General features: G+C 42.7%; 2 protein-coding genes across 2 annotated transcripts; both read left to right on the forward strand.

The window, feature by feature from the left end:
• The first annotated feature begins 10,898 nt into the window (after positions 1-10,898).
• TMEM217 (transmembrane protein 217) lies at positions 10,899-11,477 on the forward strand. The gene has a single exon (XM_028120465.1). The coding sequence runs from the start codon at positions 10,899-10,901 to the stop codon at positions 11,475-11,477; it is 579 nt and encodes a 192-aa protein (XP_027976266.1).
• Positions 11,478-21,785: 10,308 nt separating this feature from the next.
• TMEM217B (transmembrane protein 217B) lies at positions 21,786-22,340 on the forward strand. The gene has a single exon (XM_088024366.1). It carries the CDS (start codon positions 21,786-21,788, stop codon positions 22,338-22,340), a length of 555 nt encoding a protein of 184 aa, XP_087880492.1.
• Positions 22,341-24,533: the final 2,193 nt, after the last annotated feature.

Here is a 24,533-nt window from a genome sequence, read left to right on the forward strand (position 1 = left end):
TTTAAAAAATAATCCCTGCCTCCTGCTATTTATACCCTTGTGGAGCCCCTTCCCCATACTCTCCTCCAGGATTGGTGTGTGAGACTGATTGAATGCAGCTGAAATGATAGATGTCACTGCTGACATTAGGCAATAAAAGGTATTGCAGCTTCTATTTTGCTCTCTCTCTCTTCCTCTCTGTCATCACTTGCTCTGGATGAGGCCAGCTGCCATGTTTTGAGGACACTCGGCAGCCTATAGAAAGACCCAAAGGTGAGGAACTGAGGTCCCTGACCAAAGCCAGAAGAAAACTGAGACTTCCTGCCAACAACCCCAGGAATGAGCTTGGACAAGGAATCTCCTCCCCAAGCCGAGCCTTTAGAGGATCACGGCGCCAGCCAACAGCTGGATTGCAAATGCAGGAGACACCCTGAGCCAGAACCACCCAGCTAAGCCACTTGCACATCCCTGACTCACAGAAATTATGAGATAACAAATATGTGATACCATAAGCTTCTAAGGTTTGAGGTAATTAGTTACAAAGAAATAATAACTAATACAGGGGCGTCTGGGTAGCTCAGTCGGTTAGGTGTTGTCTGCCCTTGGCTCAGGTCATGATCTTGGGGTCCTGGGATCCAGCTCTGCATCGGGTTCCCTACTCAGTGGGGAGTCTGCTTCTCCCTTTCCCTCTGCCCCTCCCCCTGTTTGTGCTCTCTCTCTGTCAAATAAGTAAATAAAATATTCTTTTAAAAAAGAAATAGATAACTAATACAATAGTTGGGGCAGGGGAATAGTAAAATACACTTAAAGAGTTAAAAAAAAGTGTTCTATCCTACCTCTTATTAGTCACCCAGACATGCCCCTCAGAGGCCAATGACCAAAGCCCGATTACCACTACCAGACTTTTTGTTATGAAAAGAAAGTGAATCTTTATTCGTTTCAACTACTATTGTTTGAATCTCTGTTCTCTACAGTCAAATGTACTCTTAACTGATACAGGTGCCTTAGGCTGTAAAGCCGTCTAAAGGTGCTCCTTGGGGCCCCTGGGTGGCTCAGTCTGTTAGATGTCTGCCTTCAGCTCAGGGGTGATCTCGGGGTCCTGGGATCAAGCCCCTCGTCAGGCTCCCTGCCTGCTTCTCCTTCTCCCCTGCTCCCTGCTTGCGCTCTCTCTCACTCTCTCTCAAGTGAATCAATTTAAAAATCTTAAAAAAAAAATAAAGGTGCTCCTTGTCACTGTTATTTTCCTCCCCCTGACCAAATAACGCAAGAGATTCAGCTGGAAGGGACTAGTAGCAACGTCTTCTGCTGGGATCACAAGTCAAACAATGAGAGGAACTGAAAATATAAAATTCTTACCATCACTGAGTAAATCTAAAATGCCATCAACTGCAAGATGCACTGTTATTTCAGGTACCACTGGAGGGAACAATACTATGAATTAAATTATGCCTCAATGCTTTCTTATCACTTTGAATTTTTATTTTCTACTCATCAGAATAATTGTTGCGGTGGCTGGGTGACTCAGTCGGCTAAGTGTCCGCCTCCTGATTCAGCTCAGGTCTTGATTTCAGGGTCATGAGTTCAAGCGCCACATCGGACTCCATGCTGGGCATGGAGCCTACTTTTAAAAAAAGATTTTCTAGACTTATTTAGACAGATTTTAAAATCATTTATCAATACCTAGAAGAATGCTCAACTTCAGGGGTAAGCAATAAAATGCAAAAAGACTCTTTCAGTGTTGATATGCCTAGCAGATCTGCTTTTGTCTTCATGCCTGTTGCCTCATAGTAACAAAAGAGCTGCAGAGACTCTAGGCATCACACCATATTCAAGTTAAGAAAAAGAGAAATTGGGGCACCTGGCTGGCTCAGTCGGTAGAACATATGGCTCTTGATCTTGGGGACATGAGTTTGAGCCCCACATTGGGTGCAGAGATTACTTAGAAAAACAAAATATAAAAAAATAAGGAAAAGAGAAAGGAAGTTGTAGGTAGGAATGGTAACAGCCACATTACCCTCTTTTATCAGAAAAGGCAAAAGTCTTCCTAGAGCCCCCAGTGGATTTCTGCTTGTATGTCATTTGCTAGAACTGTGTCCCATATGAGCAAATATCTAGAGAAGCAAATCTTTTGCCGTGTCTAGGTTCATTGCCAACCCGAACAAAACCAGACTTCTATTAGCAAAGAAGAAGGAAATGGGTATTGGGAATGAAGCTAATGGTGTCTGCTGCAACACTGTTTAATAAATAGTAGTTTTACATACATAATAAAAAGGAGTTACCCCTTGGCATAAAACAAAAAATAATGAAAGCAAAAATACTTACATAGTATGATGCTTACTAGGTTCCAGACACTGTTCTGAGTGTTTTAAATATATTAACTTAGGGATGCCTGGGTGCCTCAGTCATTGAGCATCTGCTTTCGGCTCGGGTCATGATCCCTGGGTCCTGCGATCGAGCCCCGCATCGGGCTTCTCGCTTGGCGGGAGGCCTGCTTCTCCCTTCTCCCACTCCCCCTGCTTGTGTTCCCTCTCTCGCTGTGTCTCTCTCTGTCAAATAAATAAATTAAATAATTAATTAATTAACTCATTTAACCCTCACGGTAACTTTGAGGTAATGGTGTTATTATCCTTGTTTTATGTAAGTATTTTTTATCATGCCTCATATACTCACAGTTAGACTTACCATAATCCTTGGTTCATGACGTGTTCCTCATTGGTCCAGTCATGGCTCCTTTATTTACTTTTTTAAATATTATTTTTAATCATGTGATAAGCACCCTCAAATCCTCCAACCAAAATAAAATAAGGATCTTGTCAGTAATTTGGATCTGACTGCCTGGTCTGCCCAAACCATTTTGCTGCCTCCCCTGACCTGAGGTGACCATCATCTAGAATCCTAAATTCATCATTCCTCTGCTTTTCTTATGTAGTTGCCTTAGACAGTTTTATAGTTTTATTGCACCTATATATACCATCATAAAATGTACGGACAGGGGTTATAATGGCATGTGTTATAATATATGTCTATATATAATATAATACATGTCTAAAGTTGTTGTTTTTTTAACATTTTATTTATTTATGAGACAGAGTGAGAGAGAGTGGGAGTACAAGCCAGGGAGGGGCAGAGGGGCAGAGGGAGAGGGAGAAAGCAGGATCCCCTTGCCAGGACCCCGGGCATCATGACCGGAGCAAAAGGCAGATGCTTAACAGACTGAGCCACCCAGGCACCCCTCTATAGCTGTTCTTAACTGTGTATCTTCTTTTGCTACTTTTCCCCATTACTCTTTTTTTTTTAAAGATTTTATTTATTTATTTGAGAGAGAGAGAATGAGAGATAGAGAGCACGAGAGGGAAGAGGGTCAGAGGGAGAAGCAGACTCCCTGCTGAGCAGGGAGCCCGATGCGGGACTCGATCCCGGGACTCCAGGATCATGACCTGAGCGGAAGGCAGTCGCTTAACCAACTGAGCCACCCAGGCGCCCCTTCCCCATTACTCTTACATTGCTAGGATTCATTCATATTGTGTGTTGCTATAGTCATTCATTTTGATGACCACTTACCATCCCATTGTATAAATATATAGCAGATGTAGTCATCCTCAAACGATTCTTTATTGGAGTACCTTTTACATGCTTATAGATTTTTTTCTTTTGTGGTTATTAACTGGTCTAACTCTGTCACATCCATTCACTAGTAGTTTTGTGGGATTTGAGCAATTTTTCTACATTTTTTTTTATGGCTGCATAAGATCCTGCCTCTTCTGCAAGACTTGCAATCATGCTTTGCAAATGATTTGCCTTGTGTTGTCAGTTATTTGCATTGGGCTACCAGAGAGAAGCTGACCGATAAAGACTGATTTGATGGGCTTAGCACACAGAGCCCTTAGTTTCATTCAAGAGGAATGTTGGGGGGTGGGGAAAAGTGTAGAATGTTAGTCCACTGGTGAATATTTCTTTGTTATGATCACTTTTGCTTCCCTTGGCAACCTGGCAAATCTGAGAATTTGTATTATGAGCAGTGGGATAACAGAATCCCCTGTACCTGGGCAAATTCTTTAACACTCCTCCCATAAGAGGCAGAATCTAATTCCCCTTCTTTTTAATACAGGCCAGCCTTGGTGACTCTAAAGAATAAAGTTCAGTAGAAACTATGCCGTGGGACTTATAAGGCTCAGTTAAGACAAGGTGATATAGGGAGGGACGCCTGGGTGGCTCTGTCGGTTAAGTGTCTGCCTTTGGCTCAGGTCAGGATCTCAGGGTCCTGGGATCGAGCCTGGCATCGGGCTCCCTGCTCAGCTTCTCCCTCTCCCTCTACTGCTCCCCCTGCTTGTGCTCTCTCTCTCTCTCTCTGATAAATAAATAAAATCTTAAAAAAAAAAAAAAGCCCAAATGAGCCCACACAGAGAGACCTCATGGAGGGGAACTGAAGCCCCCAACTGACAGCCCACAGCAACTGTCAGGCCCCCCTCCCAAATTTGCAAGTGGTGTGAAATCATCCTGGTTGCCCCTGTCCAAATTCCTCATCACACACAATGTTAAGCTAACCTTGCGTTACGCCCAAAGCCTTCATCCACAGAATCCATGAGCATAATAAATGGTTGTCTTGTGCTATTAAGTTTTAGGATAATTTTTAATGCAAACTAGTAAAATTAGTAAAAAAGAAATAAAAATAGAAAACACCCAATTTAAAGATGTAGAAGCTGGGGATGCCTGGCTGGCTCAGTTGGAAGAGCATGTGACTGTTGATCTCGGGGTTGTGAGTTCAGGCCCCGTGTTGGGTATAGAGATTACTAAAAATAATAATAATAATAATGAATTTTATTTTGTTTAAAGATTTTATTTATTTATTTGACAGAGAGGTACACAGCGAGAGAGGGAACACAAGCAGGGGGAATGGGAGAGAGAGAAGCAGGCTTCCCGCTGAGCAGGGAGCCCGATGATGCGGGGCTCAATTCCAGGACCCCGGGATCATGACCTGAGCCAAAAGCAGATGCTTAACAACAGAGCCACCCAGGTGCCCCAATAATAATGAATTTTAAAAAAAAGATGTGGAAACTTTGACCATTTCACTTGAAAATTTGCTGTTCTTAACCTTGATGCCCCCCCTTACAAACTGTAAGCTATTTTTTTTAAAGATTTTATTTATTTGACAGAGAGAGACACAGCGAGCGAGGGAACACAAGCAGTGGGAGTAGGAGAGGGAGAAGCAGGCTTCCCGCAGAGCAGGGAGCCTGCCTGATATGGGGCTCGATCCCAGGACCCTGGGATCATGACCTTGAGACTTTGAATGACTGAGCCACCCAGGCACCCCAAAGCTATTTCTTCCCTTGCAATCTTTACGATACCCTTGATGGCTCAGAATGTGATTAATTAACTTGCTCCCCCAACCCTGGGATTGAACCTGGGAAGGCAGTGCTCCCCAAAAAACATACTTGCTGATGTCCTAGATATAGACCACTCAGAAAAAACTAGACTGACCTGCAGGTTGTCAAATGAGACCCACTCAAGTAAGATAAAAGTTTACTTCAGGGCCTAAAAAATGAGAAATATTTTTAAACAAACATTATAAATGTTAATCAATTAAAAAAGGATAATGTTAAAATGAAGTGGAAGGATAAAACTAAACTCTTTTACAATATTTTGTCATATTAATAATTTTTTATTTTTCTAGTGTATAGTTCATTTAAAAATCAATGTAGACATATCTTTCATTTAAAATCATTTAAAATGTCAATATTCGAGGTGCCTGGCTCGCTCAGTCAGTAGAGCATGTGACCCTTGATCTCAGGGTCATGAGTTCAAGCCCCACTGGACTTGGAGCCTACTTTAAAAAAAAAATGTAGGTGCGGTTGTGTGGCTCAGTGGGTGACTCTTGATTTCCGCTGAGGTCATCATCTCAGGGTCATGAGATCAAGCCTGCATCAGGCACCATGCTCACTGGGGAGTCGGCTGGGATTCTCTCCCTCTTTCCACTCCTCCCCCCCTTTCTTTTCTCTCTCAAATAAATCTTTTTTGTTTAATGTCAATATTCAAAGATGGAATCGAATCACTTCTAGTGGTGTACTTAGTTGAAATAATGTATTATTTTCAAAACATTTCACAAAAAAGAAGACTTGCACAGTTATCAACTACTTTTTTTTTAAGATTTTATTTGAGAGAGAGTGCACGTGCACAAGCAGTGGGGAGGGGTAGAGGGAACAGACTCCTTAACATGACAAAAGACACCTTTATCCTTCACAACACTTAGGAAGTGCCAAGGGTTTGGGGAACTATAAGTCAGGACCCGGGATGAAGACCAAATATATATTTCTTTTTTTTTTTAAGATTTATTTATTCATTATTTTGGTGGGAGGGGCAGAGGCAGAGGGAGAGAGAGAATCTTAAGCAGACTCCACACTGAGCGTGGGGCCCGACATGGGGCTCAATCTCACAACCCTGAGATCATGACCCGAGCCAAAACCAAGAGTCCAAGTGTTGGACGCTTAACCGACTGAGCCACCCGGGCACCCCAAATATATATTTCTTATAATAAACCTCAGAATCACACTCAGCTGTTATCTCTTCAAATATACTACCCTATTCTCTCTCCTCCCTTCCTCCTCCTCCTTCTCCTCCTCCTCCTCCTTCTCCTCCTCCTCCTCCTCCTTCTCCTCCTCCTCCTCCTCCTTCTCCTCCCTTCCTCCTCCTCCTCCTCCTCCTTCTCCTCCTTCTCCTCCTCCTCCTCCTCCTCCTCCTTCTCCTCCTCCTCCTCCTCCTCCTCCTCCTCCTCCTTCTCCTCCTCCTCCTTCTCCTCCTCCTCCTCCTCCTCCTCCTCCTCCTCCTTCTCCTACTCCTTCTCCTCCTCCTCCTCCTCCTCCTTCGCCTCCTCCTCCTCCTTCTCCTTCTTCTTCGCCTCCTCCTCCCCCTCTCCTCCTCCTTCTTCTTCTTCTCCTCCTCCTCCTCCCCTACCTCCTTCTCTCTCTCTCTCTCCCTTTCTCTCTCCCTCTCTTTCTCTCATCAGACCATCTTATTATATTCTTCATGTCTCTTAACTTCTCAAACATATTTTCCATCTTTTTGTCTTTCCATATTATGGTCTGGATAATGTCTCCTGACCTACCTTCTGGTTAACTAATTATCACTTCATTGTTTCTAATCTGCTACCAAATATGCCCACCAAAATTTTAATTTCAGGTTTAAGTTTTTATCTCCAGGAATTCTATCTGTTTCTCTTTCAAATCTGCTAGGTTATTTTCTATGGTTTCCGGTTTCCACATATATTTTCAATATTGCGTTTTATTTATATAAATGTTATAATCAAAGGGAATTCTGATACAAGCTACAACATAGATGAACCTTGAAAAAATTATGCTAAGTCGGGGCGCCTGGGTGGCTCAGATGGTTAAGCATCTGCCTTCAGCTCAGGTCATGATCCCAGTGTCCTGGGATTGAGCCCCACATAAGGCTCCCTGCTAAGCATGGAGCCTGGTTCTCCATCTCCCTCTACTGCTCCCCCTGCTTGTGCTCTCTTGTTCTCTTTGTCAAATAAATAAACAAAATCTTTTTTTAAAAAAATTTACGCTAAGTAAAATAAGTTAGAAACAAAAAAAATATACTGTATCATTCCACTTTACTACTCTGAATATATCACATCCAGGTATATTATATATTATATCCAGAGTAGTAAAATTCACAGAAACAAAAAGTAGATGGGGTACTTGGCTGGCTCAGTCAGTAAAGCATGTAACTTTTTTTTAAGATTTTATTTATTTATTTGAGCCAGAGCAGGAGAATGAGCTGAAGGCAGATGCTTAACCAACTGAGACACCCAGGTGCCCCAAAGCATGCGACTCTCAATCTCAGGGTCATGAGTTCAAGCCCCACGTTGGGTGTGGAGCCTACTTAAAAGGAAAATAAAGTAGGGGCATCTGGGTGGCTCAGTCGTTAAGCATCTGCCTTCGGCTCAGGTCATGATCCCAGGGTCCTGGGATCGAGCCCTGCATCGGGCTCCCTGCTTGGTGAGAAGCCTGCTTCTCCATCTCCCACTCCTCCTGCTTGTGCTCCCTCTCTCGCTGTCTCTCTCTCTCTGTCAAATAAAAAAATGAAATCTTTTTTTAAAAAAAAGGAAAATAAAGTAGAATTATGGTTGCCAGAGGTTGTGGGAGAGGGGATATAGGGAGTTGTTTAATGGGTAGAGAGTTTCAGTTTTGCAAAATGAAAAAGTTCTAGAGATTGGCTGCATGACAATGTGAATATAGTTAACACTGTTGGACTGTACACTTAAAAATGGTTAAGGGCACCTGGGTAGCTCAGTCGGTTAAGCATCTGACTCTTGATTTTGGCTCAGGTCATGGTCTTGGGGTCATGGGATCAAGCCCAGCATCAGGCTCCACACTCAGTGGGCAGTATGCTTCTCTCTCTCTCCCCACCTCTCCCTCTGTGCTACCCCGCCCCTGCTTGGGCTCTCTCTCTCTCTCTCTAGAATAAATAAATAAATCTTTTTTAAAAAATGGTTAAGGGCGCCTGGGTGGCTCAGTTGGTTAAGTGACTGCCTTCGGCTCACGTCATGATCCTGGAGTCCCGGGATCGAGTCTCACATTGGGCTCCCTGCTCGGCAGGGAGTTTGCTTCTCCCTCTGACCCTCTTCCCTCTTGTGCTCTCTATCTTTCATTCTCTCTCTCTTAAATAAATGGATAAAATCTTTTTAAAAAATTAAAAATTAAAAATTAAAAAATGGTTAAGATGTGGGGCACCAGGAAAGAGCATGCAACTCTTGATCTCTGGGTCATGAGTTCAGGCCCTGCATTGGGAGTAGAGATTACTAAAATAAATAAATAAGTAAACTCAAAAAATGGTTAAGATGGTACATTTTATGTGTATTTTACCATAATCAAAAATAAAATTAAAATTTTAATGCAAAAAATGTAGTAACTATAATTGTTTCATAATTTCATATTTTTGCAGTTCTGTTTCTTCTGTTATTTCTGCTGGTTCTCATTTGCAATGCCTTGTTCCTTGTGTGCTAGGTTCTTCTTTACTGTGTAGTAGTCATTGTCCCTGAAGATGTACTGATGGAGATTCTTTGAGGACCAGCACAAAGATGCATTCCTCCAGAGAAGATTTGAGATTGTTTCTGCCAGGAACTTAGAGATAATTCCAGTTCAGGACTACTTTAAACTAGATTTGTAACTTAAAGGCTTTTTTTTTAGATTTTATTTATTTATTTATTTATTTGAGAGAGAGAGAGAGAGAGAGAGAGAGAGAAGCACAAGTGGCAGAGGGTGAGGGAAAGGAACAAGCAGACTCTGTGGTGAGCAGGGAGTCCCACACGGGGCTGGATCCCACGACCCTGAGCAGAAACCAAGAGTCAGACCCTTAACCAACAGAGCCACCCAGGTGCCCCTTATAAGCTTTTTTGGATACTTCATATAATTTGGGCTACAAATCGACAAAAAGTCTAGCTACGGTTACAAAGTCCCGAGGAGAGTTTCTCCCCTTATGTTCCACGTCGTACTAAGTTCTCTTTCCTGGAGTCTCTTGAGAGAAAGATGTGGGTCAGGTTTACTTCTGATTCACCTTTAATGACAGCCCTTTGGGGAGCCATAACTAATAAAAGGAAGGCTTTTTTTTTTAAGATTTTATTTATTTATTTGACGAAGAGACACAGAGAGAGAGGGAACACAAGCAGGGGGAGTGGGAGAGGGAGAAGCAGGCTTCCCGCTGAGCAGGGCGCCCGATGTGGGGCTCGATCCCAGGACCCGGGGACCATGACCTGAGCCGAAGGCAGACCCTTAACGACTGAGCCACCCAGGTGCCCACAAGGAAGGCTTTCTAATAGATTCCCCACCTTGGTAAACCCTGAGCTTTGACTTCATTCACCCTTAACCTACAGAGTTTGCTCAGATTGGTAAATATCCTCAGCGCGAAATTGCCTCCCATGCTTGCTTACCTCTCCCCATTTCTGAACTCCTCGAGATTGGCTTCCTACCTCGTACTTTGCCAGCTCTTCTGTGCTTTTAAGAATATTTAAAAACTATTTTATCCAGCATTTTTAGTTGTTTTAAGCAGCAGGTTGACCCCAGTAACCCAATCAGAAATCCTCTACTTTCCTTTTCAATGATTTCTGCCCTTCTATTTATTTTTTTCTCCTATTTTTTGTTGTTCTTATTGTTGTGTTGGTTTTTTTCCTTAAATCTTTTAGCTGAACACACAGCTCATTATTGCTTTTTCTTTTCTATTATTAGGCTATTCCATCCTTGAGGCTGTAAATTTCCCTTCAAGTACACCTTTCTTTGTATTCTTTAAGTTTTGATATGTAGTGTAGGAGCGATTGCTGAAAGCCTATTGGTGCCCACCTGTTTTCATCAACTCCTCACACCAGCAGGGCTATTGTACTGCTGATTTTTCTCCTGAGACACCTGCCCTCAAGGTCTGGCAAGTGTGGCCAATTTCCCCCCTTCAGGGGCAGGAATGGTTGCCTAAGGCAATGCCGGGAAAGATAAGAGCATAATTAAACTACCTTTTCTACTCCGGGTTTTCCAAGACGGGCTACAGCTACGTATGGAAATCACTAGAAAGTTTTGAAAAATACCGATCTCTAGGTCGAACTGAGAGAATGTTCTCATTGGTCTGGGGTGGAGCCTGAGCATGGGTACTTGCAGTGATTCGAGTTCGAAGCCAGGGCTGGGAACCACTTCTCTCATTTATCTGCTTCTGGCCACCAGCCCCAGACTGCATCCTCCCTCCTCCCCACTCCCACTCCCAGGTGATTTTAGAGTCTAATGTCTTCCCAAAGCTGTTATTTCCTGGTTTCCATCTCTCTCTCTATTGGTTTCCCAGGGTGGATCTTGGTGCGGGGAGCAGAAACCCTGATCATTTACCACGTTGGCAGGAACCAGGATTGTCCTGCATCCTGTTTGTCTTCACGGGAGGTCTCTAGCATGAGACAGCAGCACTGGTTTGGGATGACTGCCAGGATGGGCACCGTGTTATCAGGGGTCTTCACCATCATGGCCACCAACATGTACCTCATCTTCGAACAGAAGTACATAAAGAGCAACGACTGCATTGAGAATTACGTACAGACCAAGAGCGCAGGTGTCCTGGTAAAGCAGTTCATCATCTGCTGGACTTCCAATGTTGTCTTCTTCCTGTCTTTCATTACCATCATCATCAGCTGCTTCCTCCTATACTCGGTATATGCCCAAATATACCGGGGCTTGGTGATCTACATCATCTGGATCATTTTCTATGAAATTGTAAACATTGTAGTTCAAATCCTTACCAACAATGACTCTGTCATTGAAGAGGTCAGGGTCGTGCGCTGGTTTGGCTTGCTGTCCCGTATATTCATGCACTGTTTCTGGATGTTCTATATCATCTCCTATGCCCACATAATCTATAAAAGTCAAACCCAGGGCAATATAATCTCCTACAACAGACGTATTTCTACAGGCAATGGAGAGTTCCCACGAAGGAAATCAAAGATCATCAACTTTACCCGCCACTATAGTGGATAATGTTTACCCTTGTCTCTCCCCTCCACAGGCAAAAATCCCAGGTTCTGATGGTAGTTGTAGCTCCATCTCTTTCACTTTTGCTGATCTGTTCGGCTATAGAGCCCCTACTGCCACCTTTTGGGAGGGAACGTGGAGAGAAATGTCATTATAATCACAACTGGGACCACCTGCTCACTGAAGGTGTTTGGTAAAAGGACAATGGTTCTATTTCAAGCGCTCCTTGAGTTCCTCCTTCCTTTGTCAATCAGCACCACCTTAGAGGTCAACATAAAGACAGCAAGGGAATGAAACGAAGCTGACTTGCAGCAATCCTTTCACCTTGGTGCTTGTCTTCACATCAGCTTTCCACCCACAGCTCTCTAATTCAACCCTGGGACAGGCAGATCTGTATCTATATCTCAGGTAGCTATGGTATGAGGGGTACAGGTGGTGCCTTGGGGTAGGTTTGTGCCATGGTCTTTCTCCCTCTGTCCTCTATGCTATATTCCAGATAAGTAGAAGAATAAAAAAATAGAGAAAATCATCCTTCATTTTCTGTCTTGAGTTCCCCCTCCCCCAGATTTGTCAGAGAGCGCAAAATGCACTTGGTTCACCAAAAGGTATGTGCTAAACTTTTCTATGTCTGTCACTATGCTAGACTTCATGGGAGGATACAAAAGAGTACAAGGTACAAGGTCTGACCTTGAGGATTTTGCAGTTTAGTGGAAGAAACGAAATCACTGTTGATGACTTAATAAGCCAGTCATATAAGACAGCACAAGACCACACATTACCATAGATCAACAAACATCACTTTGCATTCAGTTTCAGAAACTGTCAGAAGAAGTTTGAGCCAGGATGGAAGACAAATTGAGCAAATTTCTACTTCAAACATTAGGCATATCTTTTTGAGATTTTATCCACTTATGTGTGTGAGAGAGAGAGAGAGCACCAGAGAGAGAGAGAGAGAGAGAGAGCAAGCACAAGGGGGGCAGAGTGGGAGGGAGAAGCAGGGTCCCCGCTGAGCAGGGAGCCTGATGCGGGGCTCAATCCCAGGACCCTGAGACCATGACCCGACGCTCTACCGACTGAGCCACCCAGGTGCCCCATTAGGCCTTATGTTAAGTGTTTCTTTATTTAATAGCTTTCTTTACTATATGTATAATTAACATATAGTAAATTGCATATGTTTAAAATACATAATTTGATAAGTTTTGATGTAAGTATATCCCAGTAAAACCATCACAACTGAATTCCTAAACATATCTCCCCCAAAAGTTTCCTCTTAATACCTGCCCCCTCCCCTTCTTGCACACCCCCCCCCACCATCTCAAGGGCACTGATTTGCTGTCATTATATATTAGTTTGCATTTTCTAGAATTTTACAAAGATGGAATCATATAGTATGCACTCTTTTTTGGTCTGGATTCTTTCACTCAGACTAATACCTTTAAGATTCATCCATGTTGTGGGGGTCAGTACATGGCTCAGTCTGTTAAGCGTCTGACTCTTGATTTCGGCTCAGGTCATGATCTCAGGGTCATAGGATCGAGCCCCCCTCGCGTGTCAGCCTCTGTGTGCTCAGCACGGAGTCTGCTTTTACCTCTCTCTCTGCTCCTTCCCCTGCTCACACGTGCCCTCTCTCTCTCTAAAATAAATAAATAAAATCTTTTAAAAAAAAAAGATTCAGGGACGCCTGGGTGGCTCAGTTGGTGAAGCGTCTGCCTTTGGCTCAGGTCATGATCCCGGGGTTCTGGGATTGGGCCCCACGTCGGGCTCTCTGCTCAATGGGGAGCCTGCTTCTCCCTCTCCCTGCCGCTCCCCATGCTTGTGCTCTCTGTCAAATAAATAAATTAAATCTTTAAAAAAAAAAAAGCCTTTAAAAAATAAAAAATAAATAAACCAAACATGAACATTCCTGGAATAAACTCTACTTGGTCATGCTGTATAATCTTTTTTATGTATTGTGGAATTAGATTTGTTCAATTTTGTTTAGAATTTTTGAATCTGTGTTCGTAGGGGATATTTGTCTGTAGTTTTCTTATGTCTTCATCAGATTCTGGTATCAGAGTAATGCTTACTTCATAGAAAGGAGTATTTCTTCCTTTTCAATTTTCTTTAAGAGTTTATGTACAATTGATATTTATTTCTTCCTTAAATGCTTGGTGGGATTCAGCAGTGAAGTCATCTGGACCTGGAATTTTCTTTGTGGGAGGTATTAAACTACAAATTCAATTAAAAAAAAGATATAAGGGTTACTGGGGTTATCTATTTCTTCTTGAGTAAGCTTTAGAAGTTTGCGTCTTTCTTTTTTTTTAAGATTATATTTATTTGACAGAGAGAGAGCACCAGTCAGGGGAGGGGCAGAGGGAGAAGCAGACTCCCCGCTGAGCAGGGAGGGCAACACGGGGCTCCATCCCAGGACCCTGGGATCACGACCTGAGCCGAAGGCAGACGCTTAATTGACTGAGTCACCCAGGTGCCCCTAGTTTGTGTCTTTTAATTTGCCCGTTTTGTCTAAGTTGTCAAGTTTATTGCCATAAAGCTGTTCATAATATTCCCTTATTATCCTTTTAACATCTGTGGAATGTGCAGTGAAGTCACTGCTCTCATTCCTGATATTGTTAATTTTTTTCTCTTTTTCTTTTTCTGATCAGCCTGACTAGAGGTTTTAAGTTTTTAATGACACCAGCTTTTGGTTTCATTGATTTTTATCTCTTCCTTATGTCTTATGTCTCATTGATTTCCACTGTGATCTTTATTCTTTTCCTTCTTCTACTTAGTTTGAATTTAATTTTTTCTTCTTTTTATACTTTTCTTAAAGTAGAAGCTGAGGTCATTAATTGAAGACCTTACTTATTTTGTAAGACAGGCACTTGGTACTATAAAATTTCCCCCAAGTGCTACCTTAATGGCTTCACACAAATTTTTTATGCTGTATTTCATTTGTAGTCAGTTAAAAATATTTTCTAGTTTCCTTTTGATTTTTTTCTTTGATCTATGGGTTATTTATAAATGTGCTACTTTGTTTCAATATTTGAGGATTTTCCAGAAAGTTTGCTGTTAATTATTTCTAACTTAATTTCAGTATAAGAGAACATACATTTATGATTTGAATAATTTTAAATTTATTGAAAATAGTTTTATGGCCCAGAATATGTTCTATCTTGATAAATGTTCCATGTGCTCCTGGAAAGAATATTTATTCTGCTATTGTCGGGTGAAATGTTCTCCAAATGTCAATTAGATCAAGTTGGTTGATAATATTGTTCAAATCTTTTAATATCTTTTCTAACTTTCTGTCTACTTGTTCTATTAATTACTGAAAGAGATGTATTGAAATCTCTGATTATAATTATGGATTTGTCTAATTCTCTTTATAATTCTATCAGTTTTTGCCTCATATATTTTGAAGCTCTATTAGTGGTATATAAATGTTTAGAATTGTTATATCCTTCTGATGAATTGACCCTTTTATCATTATGAAATGACCTTCTTTATCGCTGAGATTATTCTTTGCCCTGAAATTTTCTTTATTTGATATTAAAGCAGCCACTCCAGTATTCTTTTGATTTGTATTGACATAGTATATCTTTTCCCACCTCTTTTTTTTTTTTCAGCCAGTTTATGTCTTTATATATAAAGTATGCTAACTATAGGCAGTATGTAGTTGGGTATTTCTTTTTATTTATTTATTTTTTTAGCTTTTTTTAAAGTAAACTCTAATTGCAACATGGCCTCGAACTCACAGCGCTGCAATCAAGAGTTGCATACTCAGGGTGCCTTTGTGGCTCAGTCCATCAAGCATCTGGCTTGGGCTCAGGTCATCATCCCAGGCTTCTGGGATTGAGCCCTGCATTGGGCTCCTTGCTCAGCGGGGAGCCTGCTTCTCCCTCTCCCTCTGCCTGCTGCTCTGACTACTTGTGATCTTTCTCTCTCTCCGTCAAATAAATAAATAAAATCTTTTTAAAAAGGGGGGGTGGTTTGCATACTCTACTGACTGAGCCAGCCAGGTATCCCCGGGTCTTCCTTTTTAATCCAATCTAACAACCTCTACTTTTTTGTTGGAGTATTTAGATCTTTTACATTTAGTGGCCATCTTGTTATTTGTTTTATTTTTGTCCCATCTATTCTCTGTTTCTTTTTCCTCTTTTTTTTTAACCTTCTTTTGGATTAATTTGATGTTTCTATGGCTTCATCTTATCTCCTTTGCCAACTTATATCTATGTGTAATTCTTTGTTGTGCATTTTAGTGGTTGTTTAAGAGTTTATGGTAAAGAGCTTTAACTTACCACAGTCTACCTTCAGTGATACAAAGCCTCTTCACATATAGTATAAGAACCTTATAACTCTACTTCCAGTTTTCCTCTCTTATTTGTGCTTATCATTATACATTTTAGTTTTAAAACCTCATCATATATTGTTATTATCTTTGCTTAAATTGTCTTTCAAGGAGCTTTAAATAACAAGGAAAAGATCTTTATTTTCATTTTTATATTTACCCATATTGTTACCATTCCCAGGGTTATTCGTTCCTTTGTATAGATCCAGATTTCTACAGGTATCATTTTTCTTCCGCCAGGACTTCCTTTAACATTTTTTTGTAGTGCAGATCTGTTGATGATTAATTCTTTCGTCTTTTCTATACCTGGAAAAGATTTTTACGTTTTCATTTCTTAAGATTTAAATAATTTTAATTTTTTAAATTGTAGTAAAATACACATAACATAAAATTTACCATCATAACCATTTTTAAGTGTAGAGTTAAATAATGTTATGTCCATTCACATTGTTGTGCAACAGATCTCCAGCACTCTTTTTATCTTGCAAAACTGAAACTCTATAACCATTAAGCAATAGCTCCCCATCCTCTCTCCCACCAGTCCCTGGCAACCAACATTCTACTTTCTGTCTCTATGACTTGACTACTCTAGCTATCTCATGTAAGGGGAATCAAACAACCTTTGTCCTTTTTTGACTGGCTTATTTCACTTAGCATAATTTCCTCAAGGTTCATCCATGTTGTAGCATGGGTCAGAATTTTCTTCCTTTTTAAGGCTGAGTAATATTCCATTGTATGTGTATACCACAGTTTGTTTATCCAGATCTCTTCCCTCCTGAACAGAGCACTCAGCTCCTAATGCAGGAATGTCACTAAGACAGAAGCACATAATTGTCCCCACTCGCAGTTCCAGAGCTGTGGCTCAAAGATTTTGTCTGGGACAGGGGAGAAGTAAGCCATAAAACAGATTTTTCATAATCTCTTCCCAAAGGAACTGGATTCATTTACAACAGAGCATGGAGAGGTTTAAATCTAAAGACACTCTTTAAAACAGTAAAGACGGGGCGCCTAGGTGGCTCAGTCACTGGGTGTCTGCCTTCAGCTCGGATCGTTGATCCCAGGGTCCTGGGATCGAGCCCCACATGGGCTCCCTACTCCACAGGAAGCCTACTTCTCCCTTTCCCACTCCCCCTGCTTGTGTTCCCTCTCTCGCGGTGTCTCTCTCTGTCAAATGTAAATAAATAAATAAATAAATAAATAAATAAATAAGTAAAACAGTAAAGACTGTGGCAAAAGGCACTTGGTAGGAGATGTGTAAATCCAATGAAGATACAGGCTAAACTGTAGGCTAGCTAGTTTTCAGTAGAGAACTGGAGAAAGAAATAACTAGGAGAAACCCTCCTGGGGTCAGAAAAAATATCAAACACTGACTTCTGAAACTATTCCTTCAAAGGAGCCTGAATTTGATTGGATTCAGCTGTAGAGCAATTTATGTCCTAGGGCATTATTGAAAACAATGGAGCAATCAGCCAGTGATTAGTAAACCTTAACAGCTGAGGTATGATTAGGAAAAGAGGGAAAGAGTTCTTCCAAAACCACTCCGTCCTAGAGTGACTGTGGGCACACCCTAAGCTGCACCTCCCTGACAAGCAGCATCAGAAGCTTCACACCATGGGGCGCCTGGCTGGCTCAGTCAGTAGAGCGTGTGACTCTTGATCTTGGGGTTTAAGTCTGAGTCCCACGTTGGGTGTAGAGATTACTTTAAAAAAAAAAAGCTTCACCTTTTGGGGTGTTGAGGTGCAAGGGAGAAGAATATCATTTACCAAAATAATCCAGCCTGTCACTAAACAAGATGCAAATAACAAGCCTAGTGGAGGGTGGCAGGTGTTCCCTCACCTAGAATGGCTATAATATATTGTCCAAAATGTCCAGTTTCTAACAAAAATGAAAGAATATAAGACAAGTAAAGAAACGGGAAAGTTTGACTCATATATCAGAAAAAAAAATCAGGGAATAGAAATTCCCTGTGAGAGTGACAAGATATCAGATTTAACAGAAAAAGTCTTCAAAGTAGCCATTATAAATATGTTTAAAGAACTAAAGAAAACCATGATTAAAGGAGTAAAGGAAAAATATGATGGCAATGTCACATCAAATAGAGAATATCAATAAATATCAATAAAAGAGATAAAAGTTATAAAAAAGAACCAAATGGGGACTTCTGGGTGGCTCAGTCAGTTAAGTGTCTGCCTTAGGCTCAGATCATGATCCCAGGGTCCTGGGATCAAGTCCCTGCTGAGCAGGGAGACTGCTTCTCCCTCTGCCAGCTGCTCCCCCTGCTTGTGCTCGGTCTCTCTCTCTCTCTCTCTCTCTCTGACGAATAAATAAATAAATAAATAATCTTAAAAAAAAAAAAAAGAACCAAACGGAAATTCTGGAGTTGAAAAGTACAATAACTGAAGTGAAAAAATTCTCTAGAGAGGTTCAGGAGTAGATTTTAACTGACAGAAGAAAAAATTAGTGAACCTGAACATAGCTGCTAGAGATTATGCAATCTGAAGAACAGAGAGAAAAAAATGTGAAGAAAAATAAGCAGAGCCTCAGAAAATGTGAGAATCATACCAACCAACATATGCATAATGGTGGTATTAGAAGGGCAGGAGAGGGGCGCCTGGGTGGCTCAGCAGTGTTAAGTGACTGACTCTTAATTTCAATTCAGGTCGTGATCCATGGGTAATGAGATGGAGGCCCGCATCAGGGTCCACAATGGGCATGGAGCCTGCTTAAGATTCTCTCTCTCGGGGCGCCTGGGTGGCACAGTCAGTTAAGTGTCCAACTCTTGGTTTCGGCTCAGGTCATGATCTCTGGGTCAAGGAATCAGACCCCACATTGGGCTCTGTGCTCAGTGTGGAATCTGCTTAAGATTCTCTCTCTTCCTCTGCCCCTCCCCGCCCCCCCCCCCGCTCTCGTGCTCATGGACGCACGCGCACGCTCTCTCTCTCTCTCTCTCTAAAAAAAGAGAGAGAAAAGAACAGAAAAAATATTTAAAGAAATAATGCCTGAAAACTTCTCAAATTTATTGAAAAACACTAACCTACACACCCAGGAAGCTCAAAGAATTCCAATTAGGATAAATTCAAAGAGATCACAGACACTGCATAGTAAATGCTCAAGTCAAAGATAAGGAGAACATCTTGAAAGCAGCAAGAGAAAAATGACTCAACGCTTATAAGGGAATCCCAGTAAGATTAGCAGCTGATTTCTCAGCAGAAACAATGGAGGCCAGATGGTGGTGAGATAACATATTCAAAATATTGCCCCCTCCCAAACACTGTTAACCAAGAATCCTGTATCCAGCAAAGCTGTATTTCAGAAACGCTCAGATTTCTTTCTGAGTTCCAGGTTGATGGAGGTGACTTCATAATAGACACGTCTATTTGGATGTCCCAGGGGAACACAAACCTACCTCCTCCTCATCTTTCCCACCCCCATCCTAAGTGTGCTCCCCATCTCATTGAATGGGCCAACCTTTACCCAGGTGCTCATCCCAGACTCCTCGCACAACCCCAGGCCCCAAATGCAACCCCCCAACACCTCATGTTGGCTTGCTTCACCATTTCCTTTAAGTCTCTCGACTGCTCTGCCTACCTCCATTCCAGCCTCCTTTCTGACCCATGGTCCCCAAACTAGCAAAGAAAGATTTTTCTAAAACACAAATCAGATCATCACACACACATCCGTAAGACCCTTCCAGGTCTCTCATTGCCTTCCAGAGAAACTTCCAAATGGCAGGTAAGTTCCCTCTCTTTTCTGGCCCCTGCCATCCCCTGTAGCCCACCCCTCGGCTCAAGCCACACCAAATTTGCTGTTTCCCAAATGGCTTTTGCCTGTCCCTGTGCCTACCTGGGTATTGTCCACTTTGCCAGAGGTGAAGTCCCTCCCTTTTCTACCCAGTTATTGGCCACATCCTCTAAGACACAAACTTGATGATTGCCTCCACCAGAAAGCCTCCTGATTCTCATTCTGGATCAGATCTTTTTTTTTTAAGTTTGTCATTTAATTCCACTTAATTAACATAGTGTTCTATTAGTTTCAGGTGTACAAGATAGTGATTCTGGATTAGATCTTGCTACATCTTGAGGGCATTGGACCACCTGCTCCACGGCATTTATCACAATGCATTGTAAATGTTCTTTTCCTTAAAAAAAAAAAAGTTAAAAACACTTCATTTGCTTTTTTTGTTGTTTTTGTCTAGCTTCCTCACCAGGACGTTTCTCTGTGCATTTCTAGTACCACGCTCAGTATCCAGCACATAGTCAATGCTCAGTAGATGTCTGCTGAGTGAGTGCTGAGTGACTAGAATGCACCAGAGGAACATGGCTGGAGGCAGAAAGAGAAGTGAGGCAGTTTTTACAGTGACCAGGAGGGTGGCATTAAAGGCTAAAACCAAGGCTGGGGCAGCAAGAACAAAGAGCCAATGGGATTTGTAAATACAATGGCTTGAAATCTGCAAAACAGTCTTAAACCAAGGAATAAGCCTGTGTGGTTTGGGGCCCTCTTTTTGAGTGGTGCAGGAGAGTATACCGTGGAATGTGGCTGCTCTGGAAGGTGCTCTGGGAGCAGGGACACAGTGCGGTTTGCTTGGTGGGAACAGGGGAGGTTCAATGCAGCTCTCTGCCAGCCAACTCACGGCTTCTTCCCTTCCCCCTCCCCCGACCTGGGAGCCACCAGAGCCCGAAGTGCAGCAAGAGGTCTGTGTATCAAGGACTGAACTCTGGAGTCACACAGAGTTGCAACGATAGTGGGGAGTGAGGTATAAGGATATTGGGGACAGCCTGGGTGTCTCAGTCAGTTAAGCGTCCTATTGTTGGGTTTGGCTCAGGTGCTGATCTCAGGGGTCGTGGGATGGAGCCCTGTGTCAGGCTCTGCACTCAGCGGGGAGTCTGCTCAAAGAGTCTTTCCCTCTGCCCCTCCCCCCACTTGTGCACCCCCCCATAAGTAAATAAATCTTTCAAAGAGTTATTTGGGATGAACTTGAAAAATATTATGCTAAATGAAAGAAGCTGGGCACAAAAGGACAAATACTGTATGACTGCACTTAGATGAGGTACCGAGAGTAGTGAAATTTGTGGAGACAGAAGGTAGAATGGTGGTGAACAAGGGCTGGGGGGAGGGGCGCAGGGAGTTAGCATTTGATAGGTACAGGATGTTTTTCTTGGGGAATATAAAAAAATCTGGAGATGGTTGGTGGGGATGGTTGCACAACAGTGTGAAGGTACTTAATGCCACTGGACTAAAATGGTACAAATTTATGTTATGTATATTTTGCCACAGTAAAACAATTGCTACTGACAAAAAAAAAAAAAAAAAAATTCAGGGATGGCCCTTGAGGAGCCATGCTAGTTTTCTTTAAAAAAAAAAAGATTTTATTTATTTATTTGACAGAGAGAGACACAGCGAGAGAGGGAACACAAGCAGGGGGAGTGGGAGAGGGAGAAGCAGACTCCCCGCTGAGCAGGGAGCCCGATGTGGGGCTCGATCCCAGGACCCTGGGATCATGACCCGAGCCGAAGGCAGATGCTTAACGACTGAGCCACCCAGGCGCCCCCATGCTAGTTTTCTGACTTCAGAGAGACAAATATCCCAGAGAAGAATCCAGAACTGACTCCATCATCATTCTAGATATAGGAGCTTCCTAATTCCCACCAGCCAGGCACCAACAGAAACACACTTTTTGCCACTTTAAAGCACAGCTGCCCCTGAAATAGCAGAGCTGGGAGCTACCTAAGGAGAGTCCTGGGCCAATGAGGTCCTCACTTGCCAATGACGTGGTCACCTATAGTTCATTAGGTCAGAGCCGGGGCCAGATGCCATGTCCCTTGAACCCTTGAACCTGGGCCCCTTGCCTATCCATATACCAATTTACTCTTAGCTCTCCCATTTACAGCAGTGGCTCGAGGAATTTGTCAAGGGCTAACTCTACCATCTTGTGATGCATCTCCATTTTTTTTTCCCTGCAGCGGATGCTGTGGTAAAACACGTATAAAATGAACAACAGGACGTTCTGCCTTGTGGTGGGCATCTTCTCTGTCCTCAACACCATCCAGTTCCTCATCTTTGACCTGAACCACATTACAGCCATTGGCTATGAGGACAAAGTCAACATCTACAAGGAAACCGAATCTGAGGTAGTGTCTTGGGTGATGACCCACAAGAAGAGCATCAGCATTGTCTTATCCACCATCACCATCATGTTCAGCCTGTTGCTTCTCTACTGCATCCACTGGAACAAGTACGTGGGGCTGCTGTGCTACGGCATGTGGATCATCGCCTATGAGCTCATCAGTTTCTCCATGGTCGTGCTCATCAACGGGATCATCAAAGAGCAGTTCAAGGAGCTGAGTTACCTGTACTTGATCTTCCAAATCTCCCGTATGCTCTTGCACTTCCTCTGTCTGCCTTTCCTCACCAAGCATACCTACATCCTTTACAAGGACCCCAAGATCTTAAGTAAAATAGGCCGCCGTGGGCATTCCTCCATCAGTACGGTCGATTCGTGGCCCCCTGTTGGGATGGGAACGTTGTACCACAGGTCGAACTGAACCATGCCAGGAAGACGAGAAAGAGAGGTGCTCCCCAGCAATAGTTCCCCTTCTCCCTAGCCTGCCTTCTGTTGATTCTGCTTACCTTCTTAGGGTTCTTGAGTTCTATGCACTGAAGAGTATTCTTGGGGGAGGGTGGGTTGCCTGGATCAGTTACTATGCATATGTTTGTGACCTGTTTTCGCCTTTTATTATATACCTCCTTTGTTCTTACTTAATCAGCTCATGGGTGTATGCTGTTATTTCTCATGATCACCCCCCCCCCGGAAATCCTTAGTTTCTCATTTTTTCTTTTGGGGATTGTCCCACCAATGCCTGGTTCTGCTGAGCCCTTGTGGAGCAATGCTTGTCCTGTAGAACTTTCTGTGCCGGTGAAAATGTTCTGCATCTGTGCTGTCCACTAGTCACCTATAGCTACAGAACACTTGGAAGGTGGCTATTACAACCCAGGGATCAATAAAAAACTTTTTTTCCATTTTAAGTGATTTCAATTTCAGTAACCACATGTGGCTGGCTCACGGCTACCATATTGGAGAGCACAGTCATCTGGAGCCTCATTTTGCTCCTGCGTATAATTGTACAAGGAATCCCTTTCCAGTTTCATATATCACTCTGCACTCTCATACTTTTCCAATAGGTATGGTCCTATTGGTCCATAACATGGCAAGAAGATCCGCATTTAAGAAAGCTCCAGGATTTTTTTCAGTTTAAGGACTATTGACATTTTGGATGGGATAATTCTGTCCTGTAGGGGCTGTTCCCTGCATTAGAGGATGTTTAGCAGCATCTGTGACCTCTACCCACTGGACGCCAGGAGCACCCCCTCACCCTTGTGACAACCAAAAATATCTCCAGACGTTGCTAACTGTTCCCTGGGAGGACAAAATTGCCTCCAGTTGAGAACCACTATTTTATTTATTTTTTAAGTTTATTCATTATTTTTTAGTAATCTCTCCACCGAATGTGGGGCTAGAACCCATGACCCTGAGATCAAGGTTCGCACTCTCTTCCAACGAAGCCAGCCAGGTGCCCTGAAAACCACTACGTTAGAGCAAACAATGAGTCCCTTGACTTCACTTCCAACAGTTTTTGAATGAAAAGGAAATATCCTAAACGGAGGTCCCTCTTTTTTTTTTTTTTTATCTTGGTAAAGATAAGAGCGCTTCAGGAAACCAAGTAGGATATTGTGTATACATGTTGAGAGATGATACCATCTACTATTAACTAAAGGAGAGCATCTTTTACTGAGAGCTCTTGATATTCACTACCTGATGTCGTTTTAATTCTAATGCTCCCATTTTGTGGCTTGGTGAAACGGAGACTCGGGGCACTTAAGTGATTTGATTGAGGTCACACAGTAGCAAAAGCAGGATTTGAATCTAGATCATCTGACTGTATACACAATATCCTACTTGGTTCCCTGAAGCGCTCTTATCTTTACCAAGATAAAAAAAAAAAAGAGGGACCTCCTTTTAGGATATTTCCTTTTCATTCAAAAACTGTTGGAAGTGAAGTCAAGGGACACATTTATTTTAACCACACTCCTCCAAACCGCGAGCATAATGACAGTAGCCCACTTTTACCAAACACTAGATAAGCGCCTGTTGCTATTCTAACAATTCATTCAACTCTTCGCACCACCCTGCAAGTCCCAGATTTGGACCCAGGCCAGTTCCTAAAATGACCACCAGATGTCAGTCAGCAATAAGCTTTTGCTTAGCGCTGTTTGCCTTCCCAACCAGATCCTCTAGGGGTGGCTGATGAGGGATTTAGGGAGCCTCAAGCTGATGACTGAGGACCAACAGTATGCGTCCCCGCCCTAGTCTCACAAGGCATGCCTTGACTGGTACCAGAAACAAAAAATAAAACATGGGCTGACTTCAGGCTCTAATCCCCCTTCTCAGCTGGGGTACTGGTGGGGAGGTTGGGAGACCAGAGACCGGTGTAGAGAAGAGATGGAGAGGGAAGCAGAGTTCCAAGAATCAGCTCAGCTAAGAGTTACCTGATGCCAGGAAGCTTCAGATGATCAGATACAAGGCTGTGCGCCCCTCTACACTAGGACTCCTCAAAGTATTGTCTGTCTGTCGGCCTCCCCATCCCAGCTTCCCGTTCTCTCTAGAACCCGGTGCTCCGCTCCACCGAGTCTGCTCTTGGTAAGGTGGTCTCCACATTGCCCAGTCCTGAACTCAGCTT

Source organism: Eumetopias jubatus, unplaced genomic scaffold, assembly GCF_037043125.1.
Source record: "Eumetopias jubatus isolate StellerSeaLion01/CBP00866 unplaced genomic scaffold, mEumJub1_p1.0 scaffold_6, whole genome shotgun sequence".
NCBI classification, from domain to species: domain Eukaryota; kingdom Metazoa; phylum Chordata; class Mammalia; order Carnivora; family Otariidae; genus Eumetopias; species Eumetopias jubatus.

What these genes read in the sequence shown, in the direction of transcription:
- TMEM217 (XM_028120465.1), top strand. Translation starts at nt 10,899, where the DNA reads ATGAGACAGCAGCACTGGTTTGGGATGACTGCCAGGATGGGCACCGTG.
- TMEM217B (XM_088024366.1), top strand. Translation starts at nt 21,786, where the DNA reads ATGAACAACAGGACGTTCTGCCTTGTGGTGGGCATCTTCTCTGTCCTC.